General features: G+C 39.9%; 1 protein-coding gene across 1 annotated transcript in view; it reads left to right on the plus strand.

Annotated features, from left to right (window-relative positions):
• Positions 1 to 3730: 3730 nt before the first annotated feature.
• The window catches only part of LOC148861682 (RNA-binding protein BRN1-like), a 36211-nt gene continuing 20158 nt past the window's right edge, over positions 3731 to 19783 (plus strand). Inside the window, exons 1-5 of the mRNA XM_088941806.1 lie at positions 3731 to 3990; positions 4191 to 4273; positions 9777 to 9828; positions 9968 to 10093; positions 10314 to 10393. Of these exons, the coding sequence (XP_088797932.1) occupies positions 3822 to 3990; positions 4191 to 4273; positions 9777 to 9828; positions 9968 to 10093; positions 10314 to 10393 (510 nt within the window). The 5' untranslated portion in view covers positions 3731 to 3821. The remainder of the gene's footprint in view (positions 3991 to 4190; positions 4274 to 9776; positions 9829 to 9967; positions 10094 to 10313; positions 10394 to 19783) is intronic.

The following is a 19783-nucleotide window of genomic DNA, read 5'->3' on the forward strand; positions in this document are numbered from 1 at the left end:
TCTTTCACTAGCACCCGGGCGGAGTGAAGGGATCTATTGTGGGCATCATGTGCACGAGGCCGGGCTAGGGAGTCAGGTCTTTTGGATGGCTGCAGTCGTTCGTGGTTGAACTAGGCCCTGTACTTGTCTGCATGGCACCTTTTGGGGTCCTCGTTGTGAGGATCAACTATAGTAGGTGCTTGCGTGGTAGGGCATGTAGCTTGGGAAGGGGTGAGCTGGTTGCCCTAGCGTCTCCATCATGGTTAGGATGTGGTCAAATTTCTATTGCATGGCTTGGAATTGCGCGAGGTCAACCACAATCTAATGTTGGGATTATCGAGGTGGAGAGCTGCCAAGTGAGCGGGATCTCCGAGATGGGGAACATGCTCTGGAGTGGTTGGATGTGTTTTTAGGCATAGTTGCTTTAAGTGTGTGAAAAAGGTATTTGGGAAATGACTTTTTGTACGCTTCCCATAGACAATGCCAATATGATACTATTCGATCCGAGGTGTTCCGAACCGAGGTCACAATCAAATAATCCTGCCAATCAGACGAGGCCGATGTGGAAAGGCGAAGCCACATACTGAGGTTTGCAACCAGGAGAAAGGTTAGAGACCTGAGTAGTTATTCCCCAAGTATGTACTCTGACGCTTAAGTTAGTTGGGCAGAGAAAGAAGTGGCCAGGTTGAATAGGTTGAAGTAATGCTAGTTTGAGCCGAAGAGATAATGTAGAGATATTTAAAGAGTGTTCTTCCAAGAGTCCCTTACCTCGAGCGATGAATACCTATTTATAGTTGGTTGCCCGTGTCCCAGGTGGATAGGGCTTATAGGATTGTTGAGATGAGGTTGTCCGCCGAAGTCTTCGGGAGGTTTCTTTTTCCCGGCGGAATCCACTTCCTTGTCTGTGCAGGGCATTCCTTCTTAATCATGCTCTTCTGTAACTCGTGGCATCAACCTGGCTAGAGAGAAAGAGCGGCCACAAAAGTTGCTACATGTAATTTGGATGTAGTGAAGTTTAGGTCTTCGAATTATCATTTACTAAAGAGAGCTACCTGTATTTTCAGATTCCAACACTCTTCTCCCACCATTAGGATTCCATCACTTTTTGAACCTCTTCCCTCTCTTTTATTCTATCTTCAAAGTCCAAGTTTCCGATTTTATTCTGGATATGCTATTTCTTTCGACTCTTTTTCATTTTGTCTTAAACAAATGAAAAGAAGAAGGAGAAAGAGATTTCAAAATTTGAGTTTTGGATATGCAATAACGAGAGGGCAAAGTGGTCTCATGAAAATTCAAAACTGATGGAATGCCATAGTGTTGGAATTTGAAAGTACAAGGTAGAATGAAAATTTAGGTACTAAATGTCAAAATGCATTCCTATACATTGGAACCCACAAAAAATGTAGGACCTGCCATGAAATGTGCAGTGATCATGTTGGAAAGGTGTTGGAACAGCACACTACCTATACCACCACCTTTTAACTTACACTTTTACAATTTTATAGGTATGATCCTGCGCTTCCTATTTGGAGGGGTGCCAACTGCCAAATGACAATCTTGACAACTTGAAGGAAATTTTAATGATATATTGACGACACCCCTAATTCAAGCCATTTTTTAAGTTTGGGTTCTTTACATTACGCTTTTGGTGTCCATTCAGCAATTATCAAATGCCTCTCTAATCGCAGTTAATGAGATTGGACAACTTTTTCCTATAGACCATTAGGTTGGTGATTGAAATTTAAATCATCTGGGTCAATGACTCAACCTATTATGTCATGATATGGAAACATCTTAAAATAAAAAAAAAAAGTAATACAAAAATTATCAGTAACCTGTTGAATGGATCTACATAGATCGACAATTCTGTCTAGGTTGATGGGTCGTCGACCGAATCAACATTTTTAATTTTTTTTGTACGGTTGACTATAGCTAGGATTGTGACCGAGTCACCGGAACACTGACCCCACTGGCTGGATCAACGACCGATTGATAACATTTGGTAGTAATAGGGGTATGATAGATTCTTCATATTAGGGTTTATTTGGTTTACGGGAATAGGGTCTAGAAAAATGTTCAAAGTATCGATACGTATCGGTTCATATAAGCCGATGCGTATCGTTCTGGGACCCCTCCAATATGCCTCTATAGTGGGTGTATTGGGGGTCTGATTGGTTCAGAGGGTGGAGGTGACCTAAACCGATCCCCCTGAACCAATTTCAGAAAAAAAAACAGTATCGATTCGCTCAATACATCCATACCGACATATCGATATTTTGAACCTTGGTCTGGAATGGTCCAAACTATTTGATTGGAAGCGGAATATCATTCATATTCCTGGTGAAATGACACTCTCTAATCAGAAGAAATTGACCATTCCCTCCCCTTCCCTGGAGAATGAGAATCCATAACTGATTCGGATTTTAATTCCCATCTGGGCCAAACAGGTGAGGGAAATGGAGCATTCCGATCTCAAGATTTATTTTAATTCCAATTCCAATTGTTAACCAAATGAACCAAACGGATCCTTAAATTTGGGAATTGGGGCAAACGTGCACAGCGCTGCGCTGGAGTGCCCTCCACTAGAATGTGCCCGATCTGACCCTCACTCAATTACCAAAAACACTGAGTCCTTCCTCCGGCAGCAGCAATTGGGGGCAAAGTTCTAATTCGGCCCTTGTGCCATCAATGTTCGATATACATAAAGTTGTGCCATCAGCTCTATCCACGCCAAAAGCCCATCATCATCAACTATATAAAGGCCTCTGCTCTGCTTTTATTATGATTTTTTGGTTATGTTTTATGTTTAAAAGGTATGTTTTATAGACTATGCGTGAGATATTTTTCGTTAAAGCACTTTTTTTATCAATATAAATTTATTCTTATGCAAAATTAAATTTTCAAATTATTATTATAGTTTTATTATCATAGATAATTATGGATTTCAGGTCTAATCAGGTCAGACCCGATTGTCAATAGGATGGTTTTGGGTTGGTCCATGGAGTGGAACCGATTTAGGAATGGTACAGCCTGTCCGAAACTAGATCCAACGCATTTACAGCTATATACTTAAGCACGGTTTGGACTTTGGAGTAACCATTGCGCAATTTAAAAGGGCGATGGTAATGGATTGAAATTATTTCAGCTTTCAGGCTCTGAACCGTTGAACATGGCGATTTATCCTAATCCTAATTCCTAAATCCTTGTATTTAACGTATTGGGAACCTTAAAAAACCCATACATGTCCTACAATACGGTGTGACGCGCTATCGATACCTGTACATAAAATAATCATGCCACGTGTTAATACAAGTGGGGCCTGACTCTGAGTATTAGGAAGATTCCAATCTGAAGTAGAAAATCAACTTCCTCATGTGGGGTGCTCCTCATTGGATTGGATGATTGGACTTGGATCCAGGATCCAGCTTCTCTTTTTCGAATAAAAAAAAGAGCGGCTTCAGCCTTCAAGTGCTCGACTTCTTTTTCTGTCCAATAAATTCAAACTTTTCAATGCCATGCTGTTAGAACAAAACGCCGCAGGGGTATTTCTGTCAAGAGAAAAAGCAAGTCTCCAGTTCGTAAATTTCCTAAATCCAGGACCTAAATGTATCTCTGACCGTCAGCTACTTCTCATATGTACCGCGTAGACAAAATAGTAGGTCATTTCCGTATTTATGTTCAAGTTCCGGGGTATTTACGGACTTCAAACCACAATTAGAATTTATAAAGATCCAAGTTTGCCCCTCGAGAGAGGTTTCATTTTCCACCAACAGGAACGAGCGAAGACTTGTTTAGAATTAGAAGGAATTGCAGGGCTGTGCAGGGAGCGAAGCTCGGCACCAATGGAGGAAGCGCCGAAAAGCAAGAAGCCTAGCGGGGAGAGCGTTAAGCTCTTCGTAGGTCAGGTTCCCAAGAACATGACTGAAGCTGAGCTTCTTGCAATGTTCAAGGAGGTTGCTCTGGTAGACGAAGTCAACATCATTAAGGACAAGACAACTCGAGCTTCAAGAGGTCCGGGAAATTCAGTTTTGAGCTTTTAACTTTGTATTTCTTTCTGCATTTTGATTATTCCGCCATTTGTCTCAACCGATCTTGATGCGTGATCTGAACGATTTCTTCTATATGCTTGGGATTTTGTAGCTCAGAATGTATCGGTTTCCACTTTAGATCCTACTGCCTGTTATTTATGTTGTTTGAATTCGATTTCACAGGATGTTGTTTTCTGATCTGTCCGTCGAGGCAGGAAGCAGATAAGGCTGTTAATGCGTGGCATAACAAGCGAACGCTTCCCGGGGTGAGTTGGAGTTCGACCTCTCTTAGGTTCTACTTATTGTGTTCTAATTGAATCGGGATGTGATCAGTTGATAGAATTCATTTTTTTTAATAATTTTTTATTTTATCTTATTTGGACATGCTGATGTGTTTGTTTGTGATGTCAAGATAAGAAATTTGAGCTCTGGGGGTTGAAGTTGCATTGCTCTAAGGTTTTCCATGGGTTGAATATCTGTTTTAACCATTGCAACTTTATGTTATGTATCTAGCTATATCTGATGAACATGATGAGAGCAAGAATAAGACAATGATAACCTTAGGGCAAAAGATCTAGACCAGGACTTTTAGGCAAGGAGCATTGTGATGCCATATGATGTCACAATAAGTATGATATAAGGTAGGCAGGACATTTGGGATAGGGAGCAATATATGTAAGTCAGAGACAACACTCATGTGAGTTGAGGCCTTGAGGGACGTTGCAATGCAAATTTGCTAATTTGTTTTTGGACAGTAATACAATAACCCTTTGTCTAGCTCATTGAAATTTCAAGTTTTTTTTAAACGTTTAACAACACAATTAGTTATTTTAGTTTTAGGTTCTTATCATTCTTAATTCTTGATGATGCACGATGTGGTGCTCTCTGCTGGCAGACAGCTTGGATGTCGGACTGAGTAGGTCGCCTAGTCAAGCTGCAAGAGAGAGAGAGAGAGAGAGAGAGAGAGAGAGAGAGAGAGAGTCGGGGTGGGCATTCCGATGCTTAAGTCAATGAACAGGAGATGTGATTGCAAGAATGCAAGAGAGCTAGAGTGCTTGAGAGCTAAATCACGTGTACCTTCTGAGGTTGGAGATGAGGCCCTTATATTGCTGCTTTGAGCCTCACGAAATGCGTCAGGGATCTCCGGCTCGTCTAGTCTGGAGGTGGACTTTGTGTAAGTGGGTAGTGCTTATAAAGTGGGCGGGGTGATAATCGGCTCTTCCGACGTGGTTTCATGATCCCGGGGAAGTCAAAGACGATAGCCCGCTTAAGGAGGAGGTCACTCGGCACGTTAGGCAGGTCACTAGCTGAACTCGGTTCAGGTCGGCAGAAGCGGGTCGCCTCTCATGCCAACCTGATGTCATGTTGAGGCCGGTTTAGTTCAGTGGAAGCAAGTCGCCTCTTAAACTGACCTGAGGTCCTACCTAGCTGTTCGCAGTTCGGTCTATTGAGGTGGTGCCAAGGTCGCTGGTGCAATTGTGAAGTGTCCAGAGTGGCCTGTTTATGTGGTGTCATGATGTCATTGGAAGATCAAATTATCCCTCATCAATTCTCATCTTTATCTAAGTTTATTTTATTATTTCTCTCTTTATAATTGAAAATTTATGGATTTTGTATCCATGTATATCTCATTCCGGCCACTCCTGAGAATGGAGCAAAGTTCTGAAACTTTGATTTTTTTTGGTCAAAATTTAACTCCTTGCCTTCATTGTAGATTCCTGATTTAGTCTATCTCTATTCTAAAGTGAAAATATATAGTCATTGTTGTCATTTACGTCATCATCATCATCATCATCATCATCATCATTCTTCTTCTTGCCTTATTGGAAGTTGGAACTCTTTGGGCCTGGGAAAACAAATCCTTTCTACTGCTTTGTGATTATAATCATTTTAGAAGTAAATGCTTTCTTTAAACTCTAGTTTCAAATCATCACTACAATTAACTTTCCTTTTGGTTTGCCTCTTGCTTTCCTTGAGTTTTCAACTTGAACTAATGCTACCATTGGTGATGCAGGCCCACCCTAGTAAGTCTAGCACTTTCTCGTGGCAGGTGTCCCATTACATGTGTGGTCTCATGCTTATGGATATTTACATATGTGTAATGGGATGCCAATCACAGACCCAATGCATGTGCATGACAAGTTCAGCACAAACAAGTGCAGTAGATCCTGATTCTACCGAGTACAAGTCCAGTTTCACTAGGTAGGGCCTACCAACTCTTTTGGGGCCAGTCCCATCACTCAAGGCCATTGCCCTTTATATTCAGCCCATGGTCAAGACCAATGCTATAAACTAGAATCAAAAGATTCCAACAAGAGAATATTTCAGAAAACACTTGGGGATATTTTTTGTGCTTTTCCATTTTAGTTGTTATTTATTATTTTCTGTCTTATTAGGTTGCTGGAGTAGCAAGCTAGTATTAAGGTTTCTTGTAAAGAGAACATTGCCTCTTTATGAATAGCTATGTTCTCATTTATTTTGAATTTAGTAAGAATGAATTTGAATGAAGTGTTTTTTTGCAACTTTTTGAATTTGTTTATATAGGGGTCTACCTGAAAGACGGTAGATGGCTTTAGAGAGGAAGAGGAAAGAAGATGGAGGTTGTGGAAAACTTAGGGAAGGACTTTAATGGATGTTTTAAGGAAACAACGGGTAGAGTTTACACACAAGATGATATTGAATCTGTGAGGAGAGCTTTAGCCTATCGAATAGGAAGTCACGCAATAAGAAAGGAGACTTTCCCCAAGGCGGGAAAGTTTGTTAGTCGGTTAGATATGAGACAGAGGGTTCACAAAGAGGGTTTCACCACATGTTACCACGGGAATCCTGAGATCAGAGCTCCCGCCCTTTCTCTTGGGGTCCGCATGCGAGCATGAGCTCGGTTACAACCCATCTTCTAGAAGCCTCTCTTGCCATTAAATATTCAGTTGAAGCATTGACACACTGGTTTGTCATCGCGGCTCTCCTAGTATGCTAGGCTACTACGTTGCAACGCTCGCTCAAGCTACGCGTTGTTGTAGGTTGTTTGAGTCTGTTGCACTATTGCGTTGTAATGTTTTGGTTATCTTGAGCGACAGTGCGGGAAACTACTGCGCTGATGCATTAAATCATGGGATGAGTGACGTTCGGGTCAGGCCCGGTTGCACTGTGCTGGGGGGCACAGTCCAACATGTTCCACCACAAATGTTTCCACCTGTTTGTGGTTCGAAGTTGAGGTAGGGATGTGCTGTGGGGGTTTTCAGGTTATGTTAGTCATGCCCGGGTGTTCTTCAGCACATTTCTTTTGTTCTTTGAGCACAGAAATTTGGGCTTGTGGGCACGATGAGATTGCACTGTGGCCTCTTGTTTAAGTGTCTTCAGTGCATTCTCCATAGGACCTAAAATCTATGTACTTACAGGGTGGATTCCTCTTATGGTAGAAATACCATTCTCTCTCTGTCTCCTTCCTCTTCTTTTTCTCTATTTCCCTAGTTTCGTTTCCTTTTTTTTTTTGTGAAATTTATTCAAGCCATTGCAACTCTGATATAGTTTCTTTTAAATAGATATTGGTGGTTTGGGTTCTGGGCTTTGGCCTTCTGTGGGTGATGGCTTATCACCTTGTTGTATTCTCTTTTTCTTTCATAAAATCTTCTTTTTTATTTATTACCAAAAAAAGATATCATCTCATTTATTTAAATTTTAGTGAAAAGTAAAGTTTTTTCTACAACTCTTGCACTTTGTATATTTGGGAAGGATTCCTCTTAAGGTGGTAACACCATTCTCTCTCTCTCTCTCTCACCGTTTTTTTTTTAATTATTTTATAAAGGTAAACAATTTGAATATGTATCTGGGCAAACAACTCAAAAGCTATACAGTAAGACACTGTATACTAACTTAAAAAAGCTCATCTGCTGCACCATGCTATGGAATTTCTCTGATTTTTTCTGATTTCTATGAAATTTCTTCAAGGTTTTGCAACTCTGGTTTCCAAGCATTTGTCCCCTTGGGAAATTGCACCAAATATGGTATCAAAGTAAGTTCTTCAATTTGCTTGGAATTCTGGGCAAACTTGCTTGAACCGTTCCATGAATTATTGGTGCTCACTGATTTCATCAGGGCATTCTCTTGATTTCATTCCACTGCATTGATTCAACATTCCATGTGTATAAATTTGCACATATTGTGTATAGTTCACCCGTTCTGAGGTTGATTCTATCCTTGTTCTGCTGGTTGCAGCAGAGATTTGTGATTGAATCCCACCTGCACCAGGGTTGGGGGATGAGCTACCCCGGTTGTGTAGCCCTATGGAGCAAAAAAAAAAAAAGTCCTGTTTGTTATTGTCAAGTTGAGTGTTGGGAAATTGCACCAAATATGGTAACAAAAAAAAGTCCTGAGGTTGATTATAGCCTTATAGTGACAGATTTAAGGCTGAGTTTCAAAAACTCATGTGTTCTAAGTGTCACAGCATGGGTCATCTATCAAATAACTGTTTGACTGTGGCTATCAATCAATTGAGTCATGCCAGAGATGAGAAGAACACCAAATAAACAAGGAGAAATTGTAAAAGACCTTGAAGCATGTAACACAAAATCACTGTTTATTCAGAAGTCTTTTGTTGTCCGTGCCATTGTAGAGGAAGGTTGGAAATGGTATACCATTTTTCATACTTGGGTATGCTGTGGAAAGATGTTAGCTGCAAAGATAATTGATATTAGGAACTGTTTGACTGTGGCTATCAATCAATTGAGTCACGCCAGAGATGAGAAGAACACCAAATAAACAAGGAGAAATTGTAAAAGACCTTGAAGCATGTAACACAAAATCACTGTTTATTCGGAAGTCTTTTGTGGTCCGTACCATTGTAAAGGAAGGTTGGAAATGGTATACCATTTTTCATACTTGGGTATGCTGTGGAAAGATGTTAGCTGCAAAGATAATTAATATTAGGAACTATATTAAAGCTTTTTTATGAAATGTTATAGAAAGCATATTTTCAACTTGCTCCTATTGCTTTGTATGATATTACATGGTTGGAAGCCAACCTTAAGGATTACAAGAAGATGCTTTGTGACCTTTACATTAGGGAGTTATAGGGAAGAATCATAGTGTAATGTTCCATTAATGGCTACCGCCCATATTCTTCTTGGTCGATCATACCATATAATCTATGGTTATGAAATGCCTAGAGATAGGTCTAGGCATAGTAGAATCTTCTGTAATAGGTCTAAGGGTCTTGATGATGTAATTCAGAGAGCTGTGGGCAAGTTGATCTCTTGGATTTCCATTTCTGGGGAATTCAGCGATCTAAGCATGCACGTTTTGTTTCAGTCTTGCTCCTGGTGGAGGTTGTAATCCTGACTGCTTTTCAGACTGCCTTCTAGGGTCTGAATTGCAGTTTGCTTTTGTTTCTCTATGCTGAATAAATTTACATTACCTTTTCCAAAACAAAAAAAAATTGTTGCATGGACTCTCCTAAATGGATGGTGTGTCCATGTTAGACATGTGTAAGAATATGACACTCCATGGATTCTTGAGGACACTTGTATGTAACATTTCCTTTTTATCTCCTAGCTTATTTGACACAATTGGACAACTAATGTACAAGATGAATGCTATTTTTTGTATAAAATGTTACTTGGTAAAAAAAGGCAACATTTCATATTACAGATAAAATCACTAACCCTTAGTGTTGTGCGTGTTCCTCACTTCACCTTGATTGCTATATGACACAACTTTTCTCATTTTTTGCTCTGATTAAATGTACTCTCTGCCCTCCTGTTTTTTGTTCAGGCATCCAGTCCATTACAAGTGAAGTATGCAGATGGTGAATTGGAAAGACTAGGTTTGCAAATTTGTGCACTGTTTCTGTGTTCTTGTCCTCATAATGTTTTTATGTAAATTATGATGATGCTAAACCTCATTTTTCACCATGTGGTGATGTTTTCTTGACATAACTATTCTTTGATAAATGTTGTCTGCAGAACACAAGCTTTTTGTTGGTATGCTTCCAAAGAATGTATCTGATACTGAAGTTTCTGCCTTATTTTCTAAATATGGAACCATAAAAGATTTACAAATTCTGAGAGGTTCTCAACAGACAAGCAAAGGTGGCTTTCCAGTTTCAGCTCTTTTCTTTTTTCCTTTGTTCTTCTTTGTCTTTTTGTTAAATGGTTAGATTAGCTCCTTCAAGGTGCTGTTTTTAGGCTATCTTATTAGAGTCCTCAGTCCTGTTCATATCTTAAATATTTGTAGATTATTGGAACTTGGAAGTATAAACTGGTATTTCAGAAAATTTATGGTTGTTCTTTTATTTCCTTTATGGGTCAGGCTGTGCTTTTTTGAAGTATGAGACTAGAGAACAAGCTATTGCAGCTATGGAAACCATCAATGGGAAATACAGGATGGAGGTTTGTTTTTATTTATTAATTCCATTAACCAAACAGTTCTTCTTCCCAAAAAATGTTCAAAACATTTGTTTTCCTTTTTACATTATATTCTTTGGAAATCTCTTACTTTGTCAGGAATTTTTTTTGTGGGATCAATAACTGTAAAAAAAAAAAATAAAAAGGAAATTCATTTAATTGAAAAAGATGCAGTACATCTCAAAATACTGGTTGTCTAGATGACAAAACATATGCTTAACATAACTGTAGAATTTCATTAATAGATGGAAAATAATTTGTGAGTACAAGAATTGTATACAAGCGGTGAGAGATATCATAACCCATCATATCTCTCCTCAAGGATCTCTTTCTTCTTACAATGCCCAAAACAACTGGTCTCTTCCCACCCCTTGCTAAGCTAGTGCATCAGCTAAGGAATTTGCACTTCTTTTAACCCATTGTATTCTCACTTCCATGTTTTGTATCAACCATTTGGATTTTTTTCTTTCATTTTTATTAACTTGCCTCCTCACTTTGTAGCCACCCCACAACCAGTTTGGAGTCTTCTTCTAGCATTGCCAAGAATGTTGTTTTATTCGATGTGTAAATGAAACTGTGTATTAATGCAAGAACAAGTTATATACAAAAAGAAAGAGGCAAACGTGAGAAAAAAGAAGAAAAAAGTACCCTCTTCCTCTTGGCCAAAAGGGGCCAAAAACCTCACATGAACTGCCCATAAACCCTAAAAACCACAGAAGAAAGAGATCTATGCACCTCACAACTACCACCAAGTAGCACCTTCATGCCAACTGAAACTTCAATCAAGTATGCACTTCGTAGGGAAAAGAGAGCTTGCTGCCCTTCAATCATGCAAGCAACCACCAAGGCACTAACAAACTGAACCCATCCTGTTATTCCTTTCAACCTTGGATTCCACAGGCTTCCTTTAACCCTCATAATAGGAGCAATTATCATTGCCTGGTACGATGGTATAAGTTTTCTTTTTGATAGGAAACAGTAACTTTCGTTAAACTTAAAAGGAAAAGCATTACAACTGCACCCTAGAAAACATAAGGTGACCCCTCATAACATAATCAACTTACAAACATGCCCAAAATAGACTCTCACTATTAACCCCTTGCTTTGCTAAAGCGTCTGCTGAACCATTTGTTTATATCCTAGTCCATTTAAACTGTGCTCCTAGCTTTCTTGTTAAGTTCATTATTTCCTTTACATGCTGTCTAAGGGACCAAGTGCCCAAGCTATTTGTTTGCATTCCAACCTACGACCAATTTTGAATCCCCCTCCACTTCTAACTGTTGAAAACCCAACTGTTTAGCCAATCTGAGCCCTTGAAGGAGCACCATTACTTCTGCTCGAAGTGAGTCACCCAACCCTATTGATATAGTGGTATAATCTCAGGATGGCAAGCATGAGAAAGTGGATTTTTAATGATTTGACTCTTTTTTTGGATCAGCAACACAGAAAAAAAAATCACTAATTAGAAGAAACCAAGATTACAACAAGAAGTTGTGAAAGAAGCCAAATTTAGGAGCTGTCCAAATACAAATTACATTTGAGCCCGAAACATATTTGCTCTATGTACCCCTTGCTTGGCTAGGCTATCTGCCAAGCTGTTAGCAGTTCTCCTCACCCATCTCACTCAGATTGACATATCCTGTGACAGCCATTTAAATTGGTCATAGGCTAGGTTACATTTGAGCCCAAATCATTTTTAATGATTCGACTCTTGATTGAAGAAGGATGATAAATGTGAGCTTTGGGAAGATCATGGCCAACACAAGAAAAAGGAGTTGCCACTCATTTTTTAGAAGAATTGGTCCCTCATTTTAGCTTCAAAAATTTGATTTTATTTGCAAAATATTGACTCCATTTCTCTACGGGAACGACACTCAAACCAATAGATCATGGATTCAAATGGATTAGGAGAGGGAAGGTAGTTGCAAGAGTGTGGGATGAAGAGAAGAAGAAAAGAAGAGGACCTAGACCATAGAAGTAGGGTCACCTCTGGCCATTTCCCCATAGAAGTAAGACAAGAACCTCTTGGAAATGGACCTAGACCATTCAGGTTTGAGGATATGTGGTTAACACATCTGGATTTCTTGTCTAAGGTTGAGGAATGGTGGTATAATTGCTATGCTTAGTGTGTGACTCGTTGGTTTTTTATTATTTATATTTAGTTTTAGTTTAGGGCTAAGATTCAAAAAACAATGGATCAGTCCTTAGTATTAACTAATAACTATAGAACTAATAACCAACTCATTGTTTCGTATTATTTGGATCCAAGAAACCAGTCACTTGCCCCATAGAAGTAAGACAAGAACCTCTTGGAAATGGACCTAGACCATTCAGGTTTGAGGATATATGGTTAACACATCTGGATTTCTTGTCTAAGGTTGAGGAATGGTGGAGTGAAGAGATGAGGGGAGTGAAATGGAATGGGGTTAGATTCCATAAAAAATTAAAAAGGTTGAGAGGCAAAATAAAAGAATGGAATAGGGATCAATTTGGAAGAGTGGAGGAAGCAAAAGCTAGACTACTTACTTAGATTGAGGATTTAGATGCAAAAGAGTCCCAAAGGATGATGAATGTGCAAGATAGAGAACTGAGATGGAAATTGAAGGAGGAGTTAGAGGAGGTTCTATTGAGGGAGGAGATCTCATGGAGACAAAAATATAGGCATAAATGGATCAAGGAAGGGGATGGGAATGCTAAATTCTTTCATGCTATGGCTAGTGGGAGAAGGAAAAATTTGATACTTAAGCTTGAGGTTGATGGAGTTGAGATAACCTCTCAAGAGGAGATTGCTAGTAGGTTTGTGGCTCACTTCAAATCAATCTTCCAAAGATCTTTGGAGAATCGGTTAAGAGTGGGGGAGGAGGAACTTAAACAAGCTGTCTTTTCTAAGGGTAGAGCTAAGGCACTGGGTCCAGATGGGTTTACAATGGCATTTTATTAGGATTGCTGGACATAATCAAAGAAGACTTAACTAGAGCCATTAGAGAATTTGAGGATAAACATATTGTGAGTCTTGGAACAAATGCCACTTTTCTAGCTCTAGTTCCTAAAAAGATTGATGCCAAACACCCTAAAGATTTTCGGCCAATCAATTTGGTGACTAGCATCTATAAGATTTTGGCAAAAGTGCTCTCTAGGAGGGCCAAAGCAATTCTCCCTTCTCTCATTAGCCAAGCACAAGGAGCCTTTGTACAGGATAGACAAATTATAGATTAAATTCTCATTGCAAATGAGAGAGTGGAAGAGATGAGGAGATCTGGCAGAAAAGGCTTTGCCTGCAAATTGGATTTGGAAAAGGCTTATGACCTAGTGGACTAGAGTTTCTTGTTGGAGGTGTTAAGAAGGCGTGGATTTGGGGACAAATGGTGTAATTGGATAAGTGGATGTTTAAATTCATGTCATTATTCAGTCTCGGTTAATGGAGTGGTTACAGATTTCTTTCCAGCCAATAGAGGCTTAAGACAAAGTGACCCACTTTCTCCTTTCCTCTTTACACTTGTTGCTGATGTTCTTATTAGATTGGTCTCCAAAGAAGATGAGGAGGGCCAAATAAAGGGTTGAAGAATAGGGAGGAGAGGCATTTCAGTAAATCACCTTCAGTTTGCTGATGATATTGTTATTTTTTACGAAGGAGTAATGGACAACCTTAAGAATTTAATAAGAATCTTTGAGCTTGCCTCCAACTTGAGGATAATCTTTGATTAAGGTTGTGTGGCTGGAGTAAATATGGAGGATTGGGAGATAGAATCCATTGTAGGGTGTTTAGGTTGCACCACCTCTTCTTGGCCTTTGACCTAGTTAGGTCTCCCACTAGGGGCTAACCCTAAAGAAAGTAGTTTTTGAGCTCCTATTGTGAAGAAATTTGATAAATGTTTGGCGGCCTGGAAAAAGAATTACATCTCAATAGGGGGTAGGGTGACTTTGATTAGGGCCACACTTGCCAACCTTCCAACCTATTTCCTTTCAGTTTTCAGGATTCCCCCAAGGGAGGCTAAGAAACTGGAGAAGGTAATGAGGACTTTCTATGGGACTACGAGAGGTGAAAAAGGACCATCTAGTTAGATGGGAGATAGTTAATAAACCTAAGGAAGAAGGGGGCCTAGGGATAGGGAATATAGTGCAGAAGAATGAAGCCCTCCTAGGGAAGTGGTTATGGAGATGGCCTCGGGAGAGAGAGATATTATGGCATGAGGTGGTGTCAAGTATTCATGGCTACTCAGTAAATGGTTGGGATGCTGGGATATCTCACTGAGCTACCCTTACAACACCTTGGAAGGCTATACATGGTATTCTCCCTCGCTTCCTCATGTTTATCAGGTATGATGCTTGCTCTGGTGATTCTATTCGGTTATGGGAGGATGTTTGGGTGGGTAATCAACCCCTCAAAGATCAGTTCCCCTCGCTTTACTCTCTCTCCCTTCACAAAAATGAGCAAATTGCAAATTTTCTTCCGAACCCGTTTATTCCCATGTATTTAAACTGGGACTTTGGATTTCGTAGGGGATTAAGGGATGGTGAGTTGATTTGTGTCACTGAGCTACTTCATTTACTCGAGTCAGTTTGTTTGGACCTCACATTTTCTGATCAAAGAGTTTGGACTCCTCTTTCAAAAGGAACCTTGTGCTTCTTTTCTAAAATCCCTCAGTTCCAATCCCAATTCTCGAGTGTTCCCCTTTAAAGAAGTTTGGGCACGATCTATTCCTCCAAAAATTGCTGTATTCTGCTAGGAAGTCTACTATGGTAAAATCAATACTTTGGAAAACTTGCAGAAAAAGAGACCCTTTCTTTGTCTTTCCCTGAACTGGTGTTCCTTGTGTAAGGCTCAGAATAGGACTGTTTCTGTTTGCTGATCTCCTGCTCCTTTGCTACAGCCTTATGGAGTTGGTGCCTTAGTTTATTTGGAGGTAGGTGGTCTCTGCCATCTGATGTGAGTTTGTTATTTAACCCATCTATTTTTGTATGGCACACTAGAAGAGGCAAGTTCATGTGGAAATGTATTAGGGCAGCCACCTTATGGACTCTTTGGGAGGAAAAGAATGCAAGAGTCTTCTTAGAGAAAGAAAAAAGCTTGGATGAAGTGAAGGACTGTATTCTAACAAGAGCAATACATTGGCTGAAAACCTTGGATATATTTGCTGATTTCTCTTTTGATGACCTGTGGAGGAATTGATTTGTAATAGCTAATACTTATACAAAGAAGAATAGAAGTTTGTTAGAATGGGATCTACCTCCAAAAGGTGTCATCAAGTTAAATTTTGATGGGAGCAACCAAGGTAACCCTAGGTCTTCAGGTATAGGGGGTGTCCTAAGGAATAAGGATAGCAACATCATCTCCTTATTCTCAGGACCGGTGGGAGTGGGGGACTCTACAAGGGCATAAATACTAGTTGTTGTACAAGGAATTCATATTGCTAATCAGCTTGGGGTGGAACATCTTCTAGTTGAAGGGGACTCTCAGGTGGTAATAAGGTGGCTTCTAAACCCGGATGCTACCATTTGAGGTTACAAAGACCTCATCAAAAAAGTAAAGTGGTTAACTAGTAATATGAGAGTTGAGGTAAAATAGGTAAGCAGGTCAGCTAATACTATGGCTGATTCTTTGGCCAAACAGGGGGTTTCCAGGGAGGTTCTTTTTTGTGCTACATTGTAACTTGTTCTAATATATTGAAAAGTTGTACTTAACTAGCTCGGAGAGGTTGCATCTCGTGCCTCTCCTTGGGGACATTGTACTATTTATAATTGCTGATTAATAAGTTTCTTTCAATTATCAAAAAAAAAAAAAAGAAGAGAATAAGAGAAGAAGAAGAAAAGAGAAGAAGGGGAAGAAAAAAAGAGAAGAAGAGAAGAGGAAGAAGAGACTTATGGGAGAAAAGGTGGTGTTACTGTTCACATCCCAAAAATTTCTTTTATATCAAGAAGAGAAAATACATTTATGCCCCTATATGGGTGCCCAAATACAAATAGAAAGGAAAGAAAAAAATGCCCCTATTCCAAATACATATTCTCAACACTCTCCCTCAAGTTGAGCATAGATATCTATCATGCCTAGCTTGCTTAGTTTCCTATCAAGTTTAGGCTTGTGGAGGCCCTTGGTGAGACAATGAACAAGTTGGTCTTCCAACTTGACAAAAGGCACACATATTTCTCCATTGGCTATCTTTCAATTTTTTTTTTAATTTTTTTGATCAACAATAGTGAAAAGATTTCACTAATTAGAAGAAATATAGATACAACAAGAAGTTGTGAAACCCAGCTTTAGAAAGCTGATCCAACCCAAATTACAATTGTGCCCAAAACAGCTGTTTTATTTGTACCCCTTGCTTAGCTAAGCTATCTGCTAAGCTATTGACAGTTCTCTTCACTCATCTCACTTGGATTGACATATCCTTTGAGAGCCATTTAAGTTTTTTGAGTTCGTTTGTCATCTGCCATGTCGCCCCTTCACCCTTTCGTATCCAGTTTATCACTGTTTTATAGTCTCCCTCAATAACATACCCAGTTCTTTTGCTTTTTCCGCCCCAAATGCTGCAGCCATGAATTCTGATCTCGCCACATCACCCTGTCCCATAGTACCAGAGTAGAGAGCAATGATATTTCCATCTTCATCTCTAATACCCTCCTATGCCTGAAGGGCCTGGATTCCCCACACAGCTCCCGTCAAAGTTTAGCTTCTTCCAACCGTCTATTGGGGAGACCAATCCTCAACAAATTTCTATCTTGTTGATGAGTAGGTGGCAATAACACCCCAAACCCTAAAAAAATCTTCTACCTTGAAATTAGAGAACAACTTCATGCTTTTTGCCTAGTGTACCACTCTCAAGGTTATTGTTTCAATCAATGCTTTCTTGCTTTTTTCTCTTTCTTAAAAAATTCTTGCATTTCTTCCCTCCCAAACTGTCCACAGTATTGCTGCTCTAGTACATCTCTAAATAATCTTACCCCTCCTTTTAGTGCAACTAATGCCAGTAGAGCTAAATAAGCTGTCCACCTACAACCAAAGAGGGAAGCAAACCAATCCCATGTAAAGCTAACAAAAGGGCAAGGAATTAGAAGATGCGTTATAGTTTCACCATTCAACTTACACAGGACACACCAGTTAGGGGACAGACACGTGTTTGGACTTTTCCTTTGAAGTAGGTCACAGGTATTTATACATCCATGAAACACTTCCCAACAGAAAGCACCGACTTTAGGGGGAATGGGAGAGCACCAAGTTTCCTTGACTGGGAAAGAAGGAGAAGAGGAGGGAGCTAACAAGGAGGTAAGAAGGATTTACAAGAAAACACCCCAGCCAAATTAGGGCTCCAAACCTTGGAGTCTGAACCGCCTTCTCCCTAGAAGACTGAATTTAGCTTGTTCAACAAATCAGACACACTAGGAAGTTCAGACACTCTAAGGTTCCTGTTGAAGCCAAAGTTCCAATTTAGCCCTGAGGGAAGAGAGTGTTGACTTAGGAAATCAGAGATAGGTCTGTCCTTGAACCTAGAAAGATCAAAAGGAGAAGGGAACCTCTCACCCAAAGGGGTATTCCCAATCCACACATCCTCCCAAAATCTGATTTTTTGACCAAAAGCCAAGTCATACTTGATATGAGTTAGAAAGGTAGGAAGAAAGTCATGAATGGCCTTCCAGGGAGCAGCCAAGGTAGCTCTATGATTACATTCAGCACCCCATCCATTGTTTGATAAACCATGAATGCTCGCTATTGCTTTGTGCCATAATTTGTCATTTCCTTGGGAAACCTCCATAGCCATTTGCTAAGTAGAGCCTGATTCTTCAACCTAATATTGTTGATTCCCAACCCCCCTTCTTCCCTAAACTTCACCACCTCTCCCCAACTGACCAAATGATCCTTCTTTTTTTCCCCTGGCTCCCAAAGAAAATCCCTCATCAATTTTTCAATTTTCTTTACTATCCCTTGTGGCATCCTGAAAACTGACATGTAATGATGTAATACACTGGAAGATTTGCAAGGGTAGACTTAATAAGAGTTATTCCCCCCCTTCCACAACCAACAAAACATAGTTCATTTTCCACCCAGCTAGGCACTTCTCAATCTTTTCCACCACCTGGGACCAAAAGCTAACGGATCTAGGGTTATCACCAAGGGGTAAACCTAAATATTTCATAGGCTACACAACCTAGAGAATCTTCCATACTCCTCAACGCTTCCTCTTCAATGTTGGTTCCACCCAATAAGCTCTTTGATCAATTATTCCTCAAATTAGGCATCCTCTCAAAGAGCTTCACCACCAATCTCTAGTTTTCAATCCCCTCCATACATTCTCCATCATAGAAGATCAGAATGTCGTCTGCAAACTGCAAATGAGATATCACAACATATCTCTCCCAACTGTCCAACCTCTAAAAAGCTGCAAGCAGTTTGCTCTCGAAATCAGTTTGCTTAGCACTTCAGCAATCAAGGTAAATAGAAAGGGGGAGAGGGGATCACCCTGCCTAACCCCATGAAAGCCCTCAAAGAAATCATACACCGTCCCATTGGCAATGACTGAGTAATAACTAGATTGTAAGCAACCTTTAATCCAATTACACTACAACTCTCCAAAGCCACACCTCCTCATAATGTCCAGTAAAAAGTTTCAATCCACAAGATCATGAGCTTTTTCCAGATCCAATTTTATAACCACTCCTTTCCTCTTTATTCTCTTTTGGGCCTCCACAAACTCATTTGCAATTAAAAATTGATCAATAATTTGCCTATCTTGTACAGAAGCCCCTTGAGATTGTGAGACAAGTGGGGGGGGGATCACTTTCTTAATCCTCAGGGACAATTCCTTTGCTATGACCTTGTAAGTGCTAGTGACAAGGCTGATGGGTCTGAAATCCCCTAGCTGGTTAGCATTGTTCTTCTTTGGGATCAGTGTTAAGAAAGTAGAGTTCATACCTGGACTGATAACCCCTCTTCTATAGAATTCACTGAATACTTTGATTATATCCCAACAGTCTTGGTCAAAGGCCATTGTGAAACCATCGGGCCCTAGAGCTTTTGATCTGTTCATAGCAAAGACAGCCTCCTTAATTTCACCCTCTTCAAACCTTCTTTCAAGGAATTGCACTTGATCTTCCCCCAACGTCTACCACTCAAAGCCTTCAACCAGCCGTCTCTCATCCAGGGGTCTTCTATAAATAGACCTGAAATGCTTCGAGAATGCCTTAGCGGTCTCACTTTGATTAGTACTCTCATATTCCCCCACCATTAAAGAAGTAATTAAACTCTTCCTTCTCCTTCCATTTGCAATGGCATAGAAAAATCTTGTATTCCCATCACCTTATTTGATCCACCTCTCCCTCACCTTTTGCTTCTAACTCATTTCTTCTCTCAACAAAATCTCCCCTAGCTCCCTCTTCAATGAC

Source organism: Nelumbo lutea, chromosome 4 (genome assembly GCF_056320005.1).
Source record: "Nelumbo lutea isolate HS-2025 chromosome 4, American lotus-T2T, whole genome shotgun sequence".
NCBI classification, from domain to species: Eukaryota; Viridiplantae; Streptophyta; class Magnoliopsida; order Proteales; family Nelumbonaceae; genus Nelumbo; species Nelumbo lutea.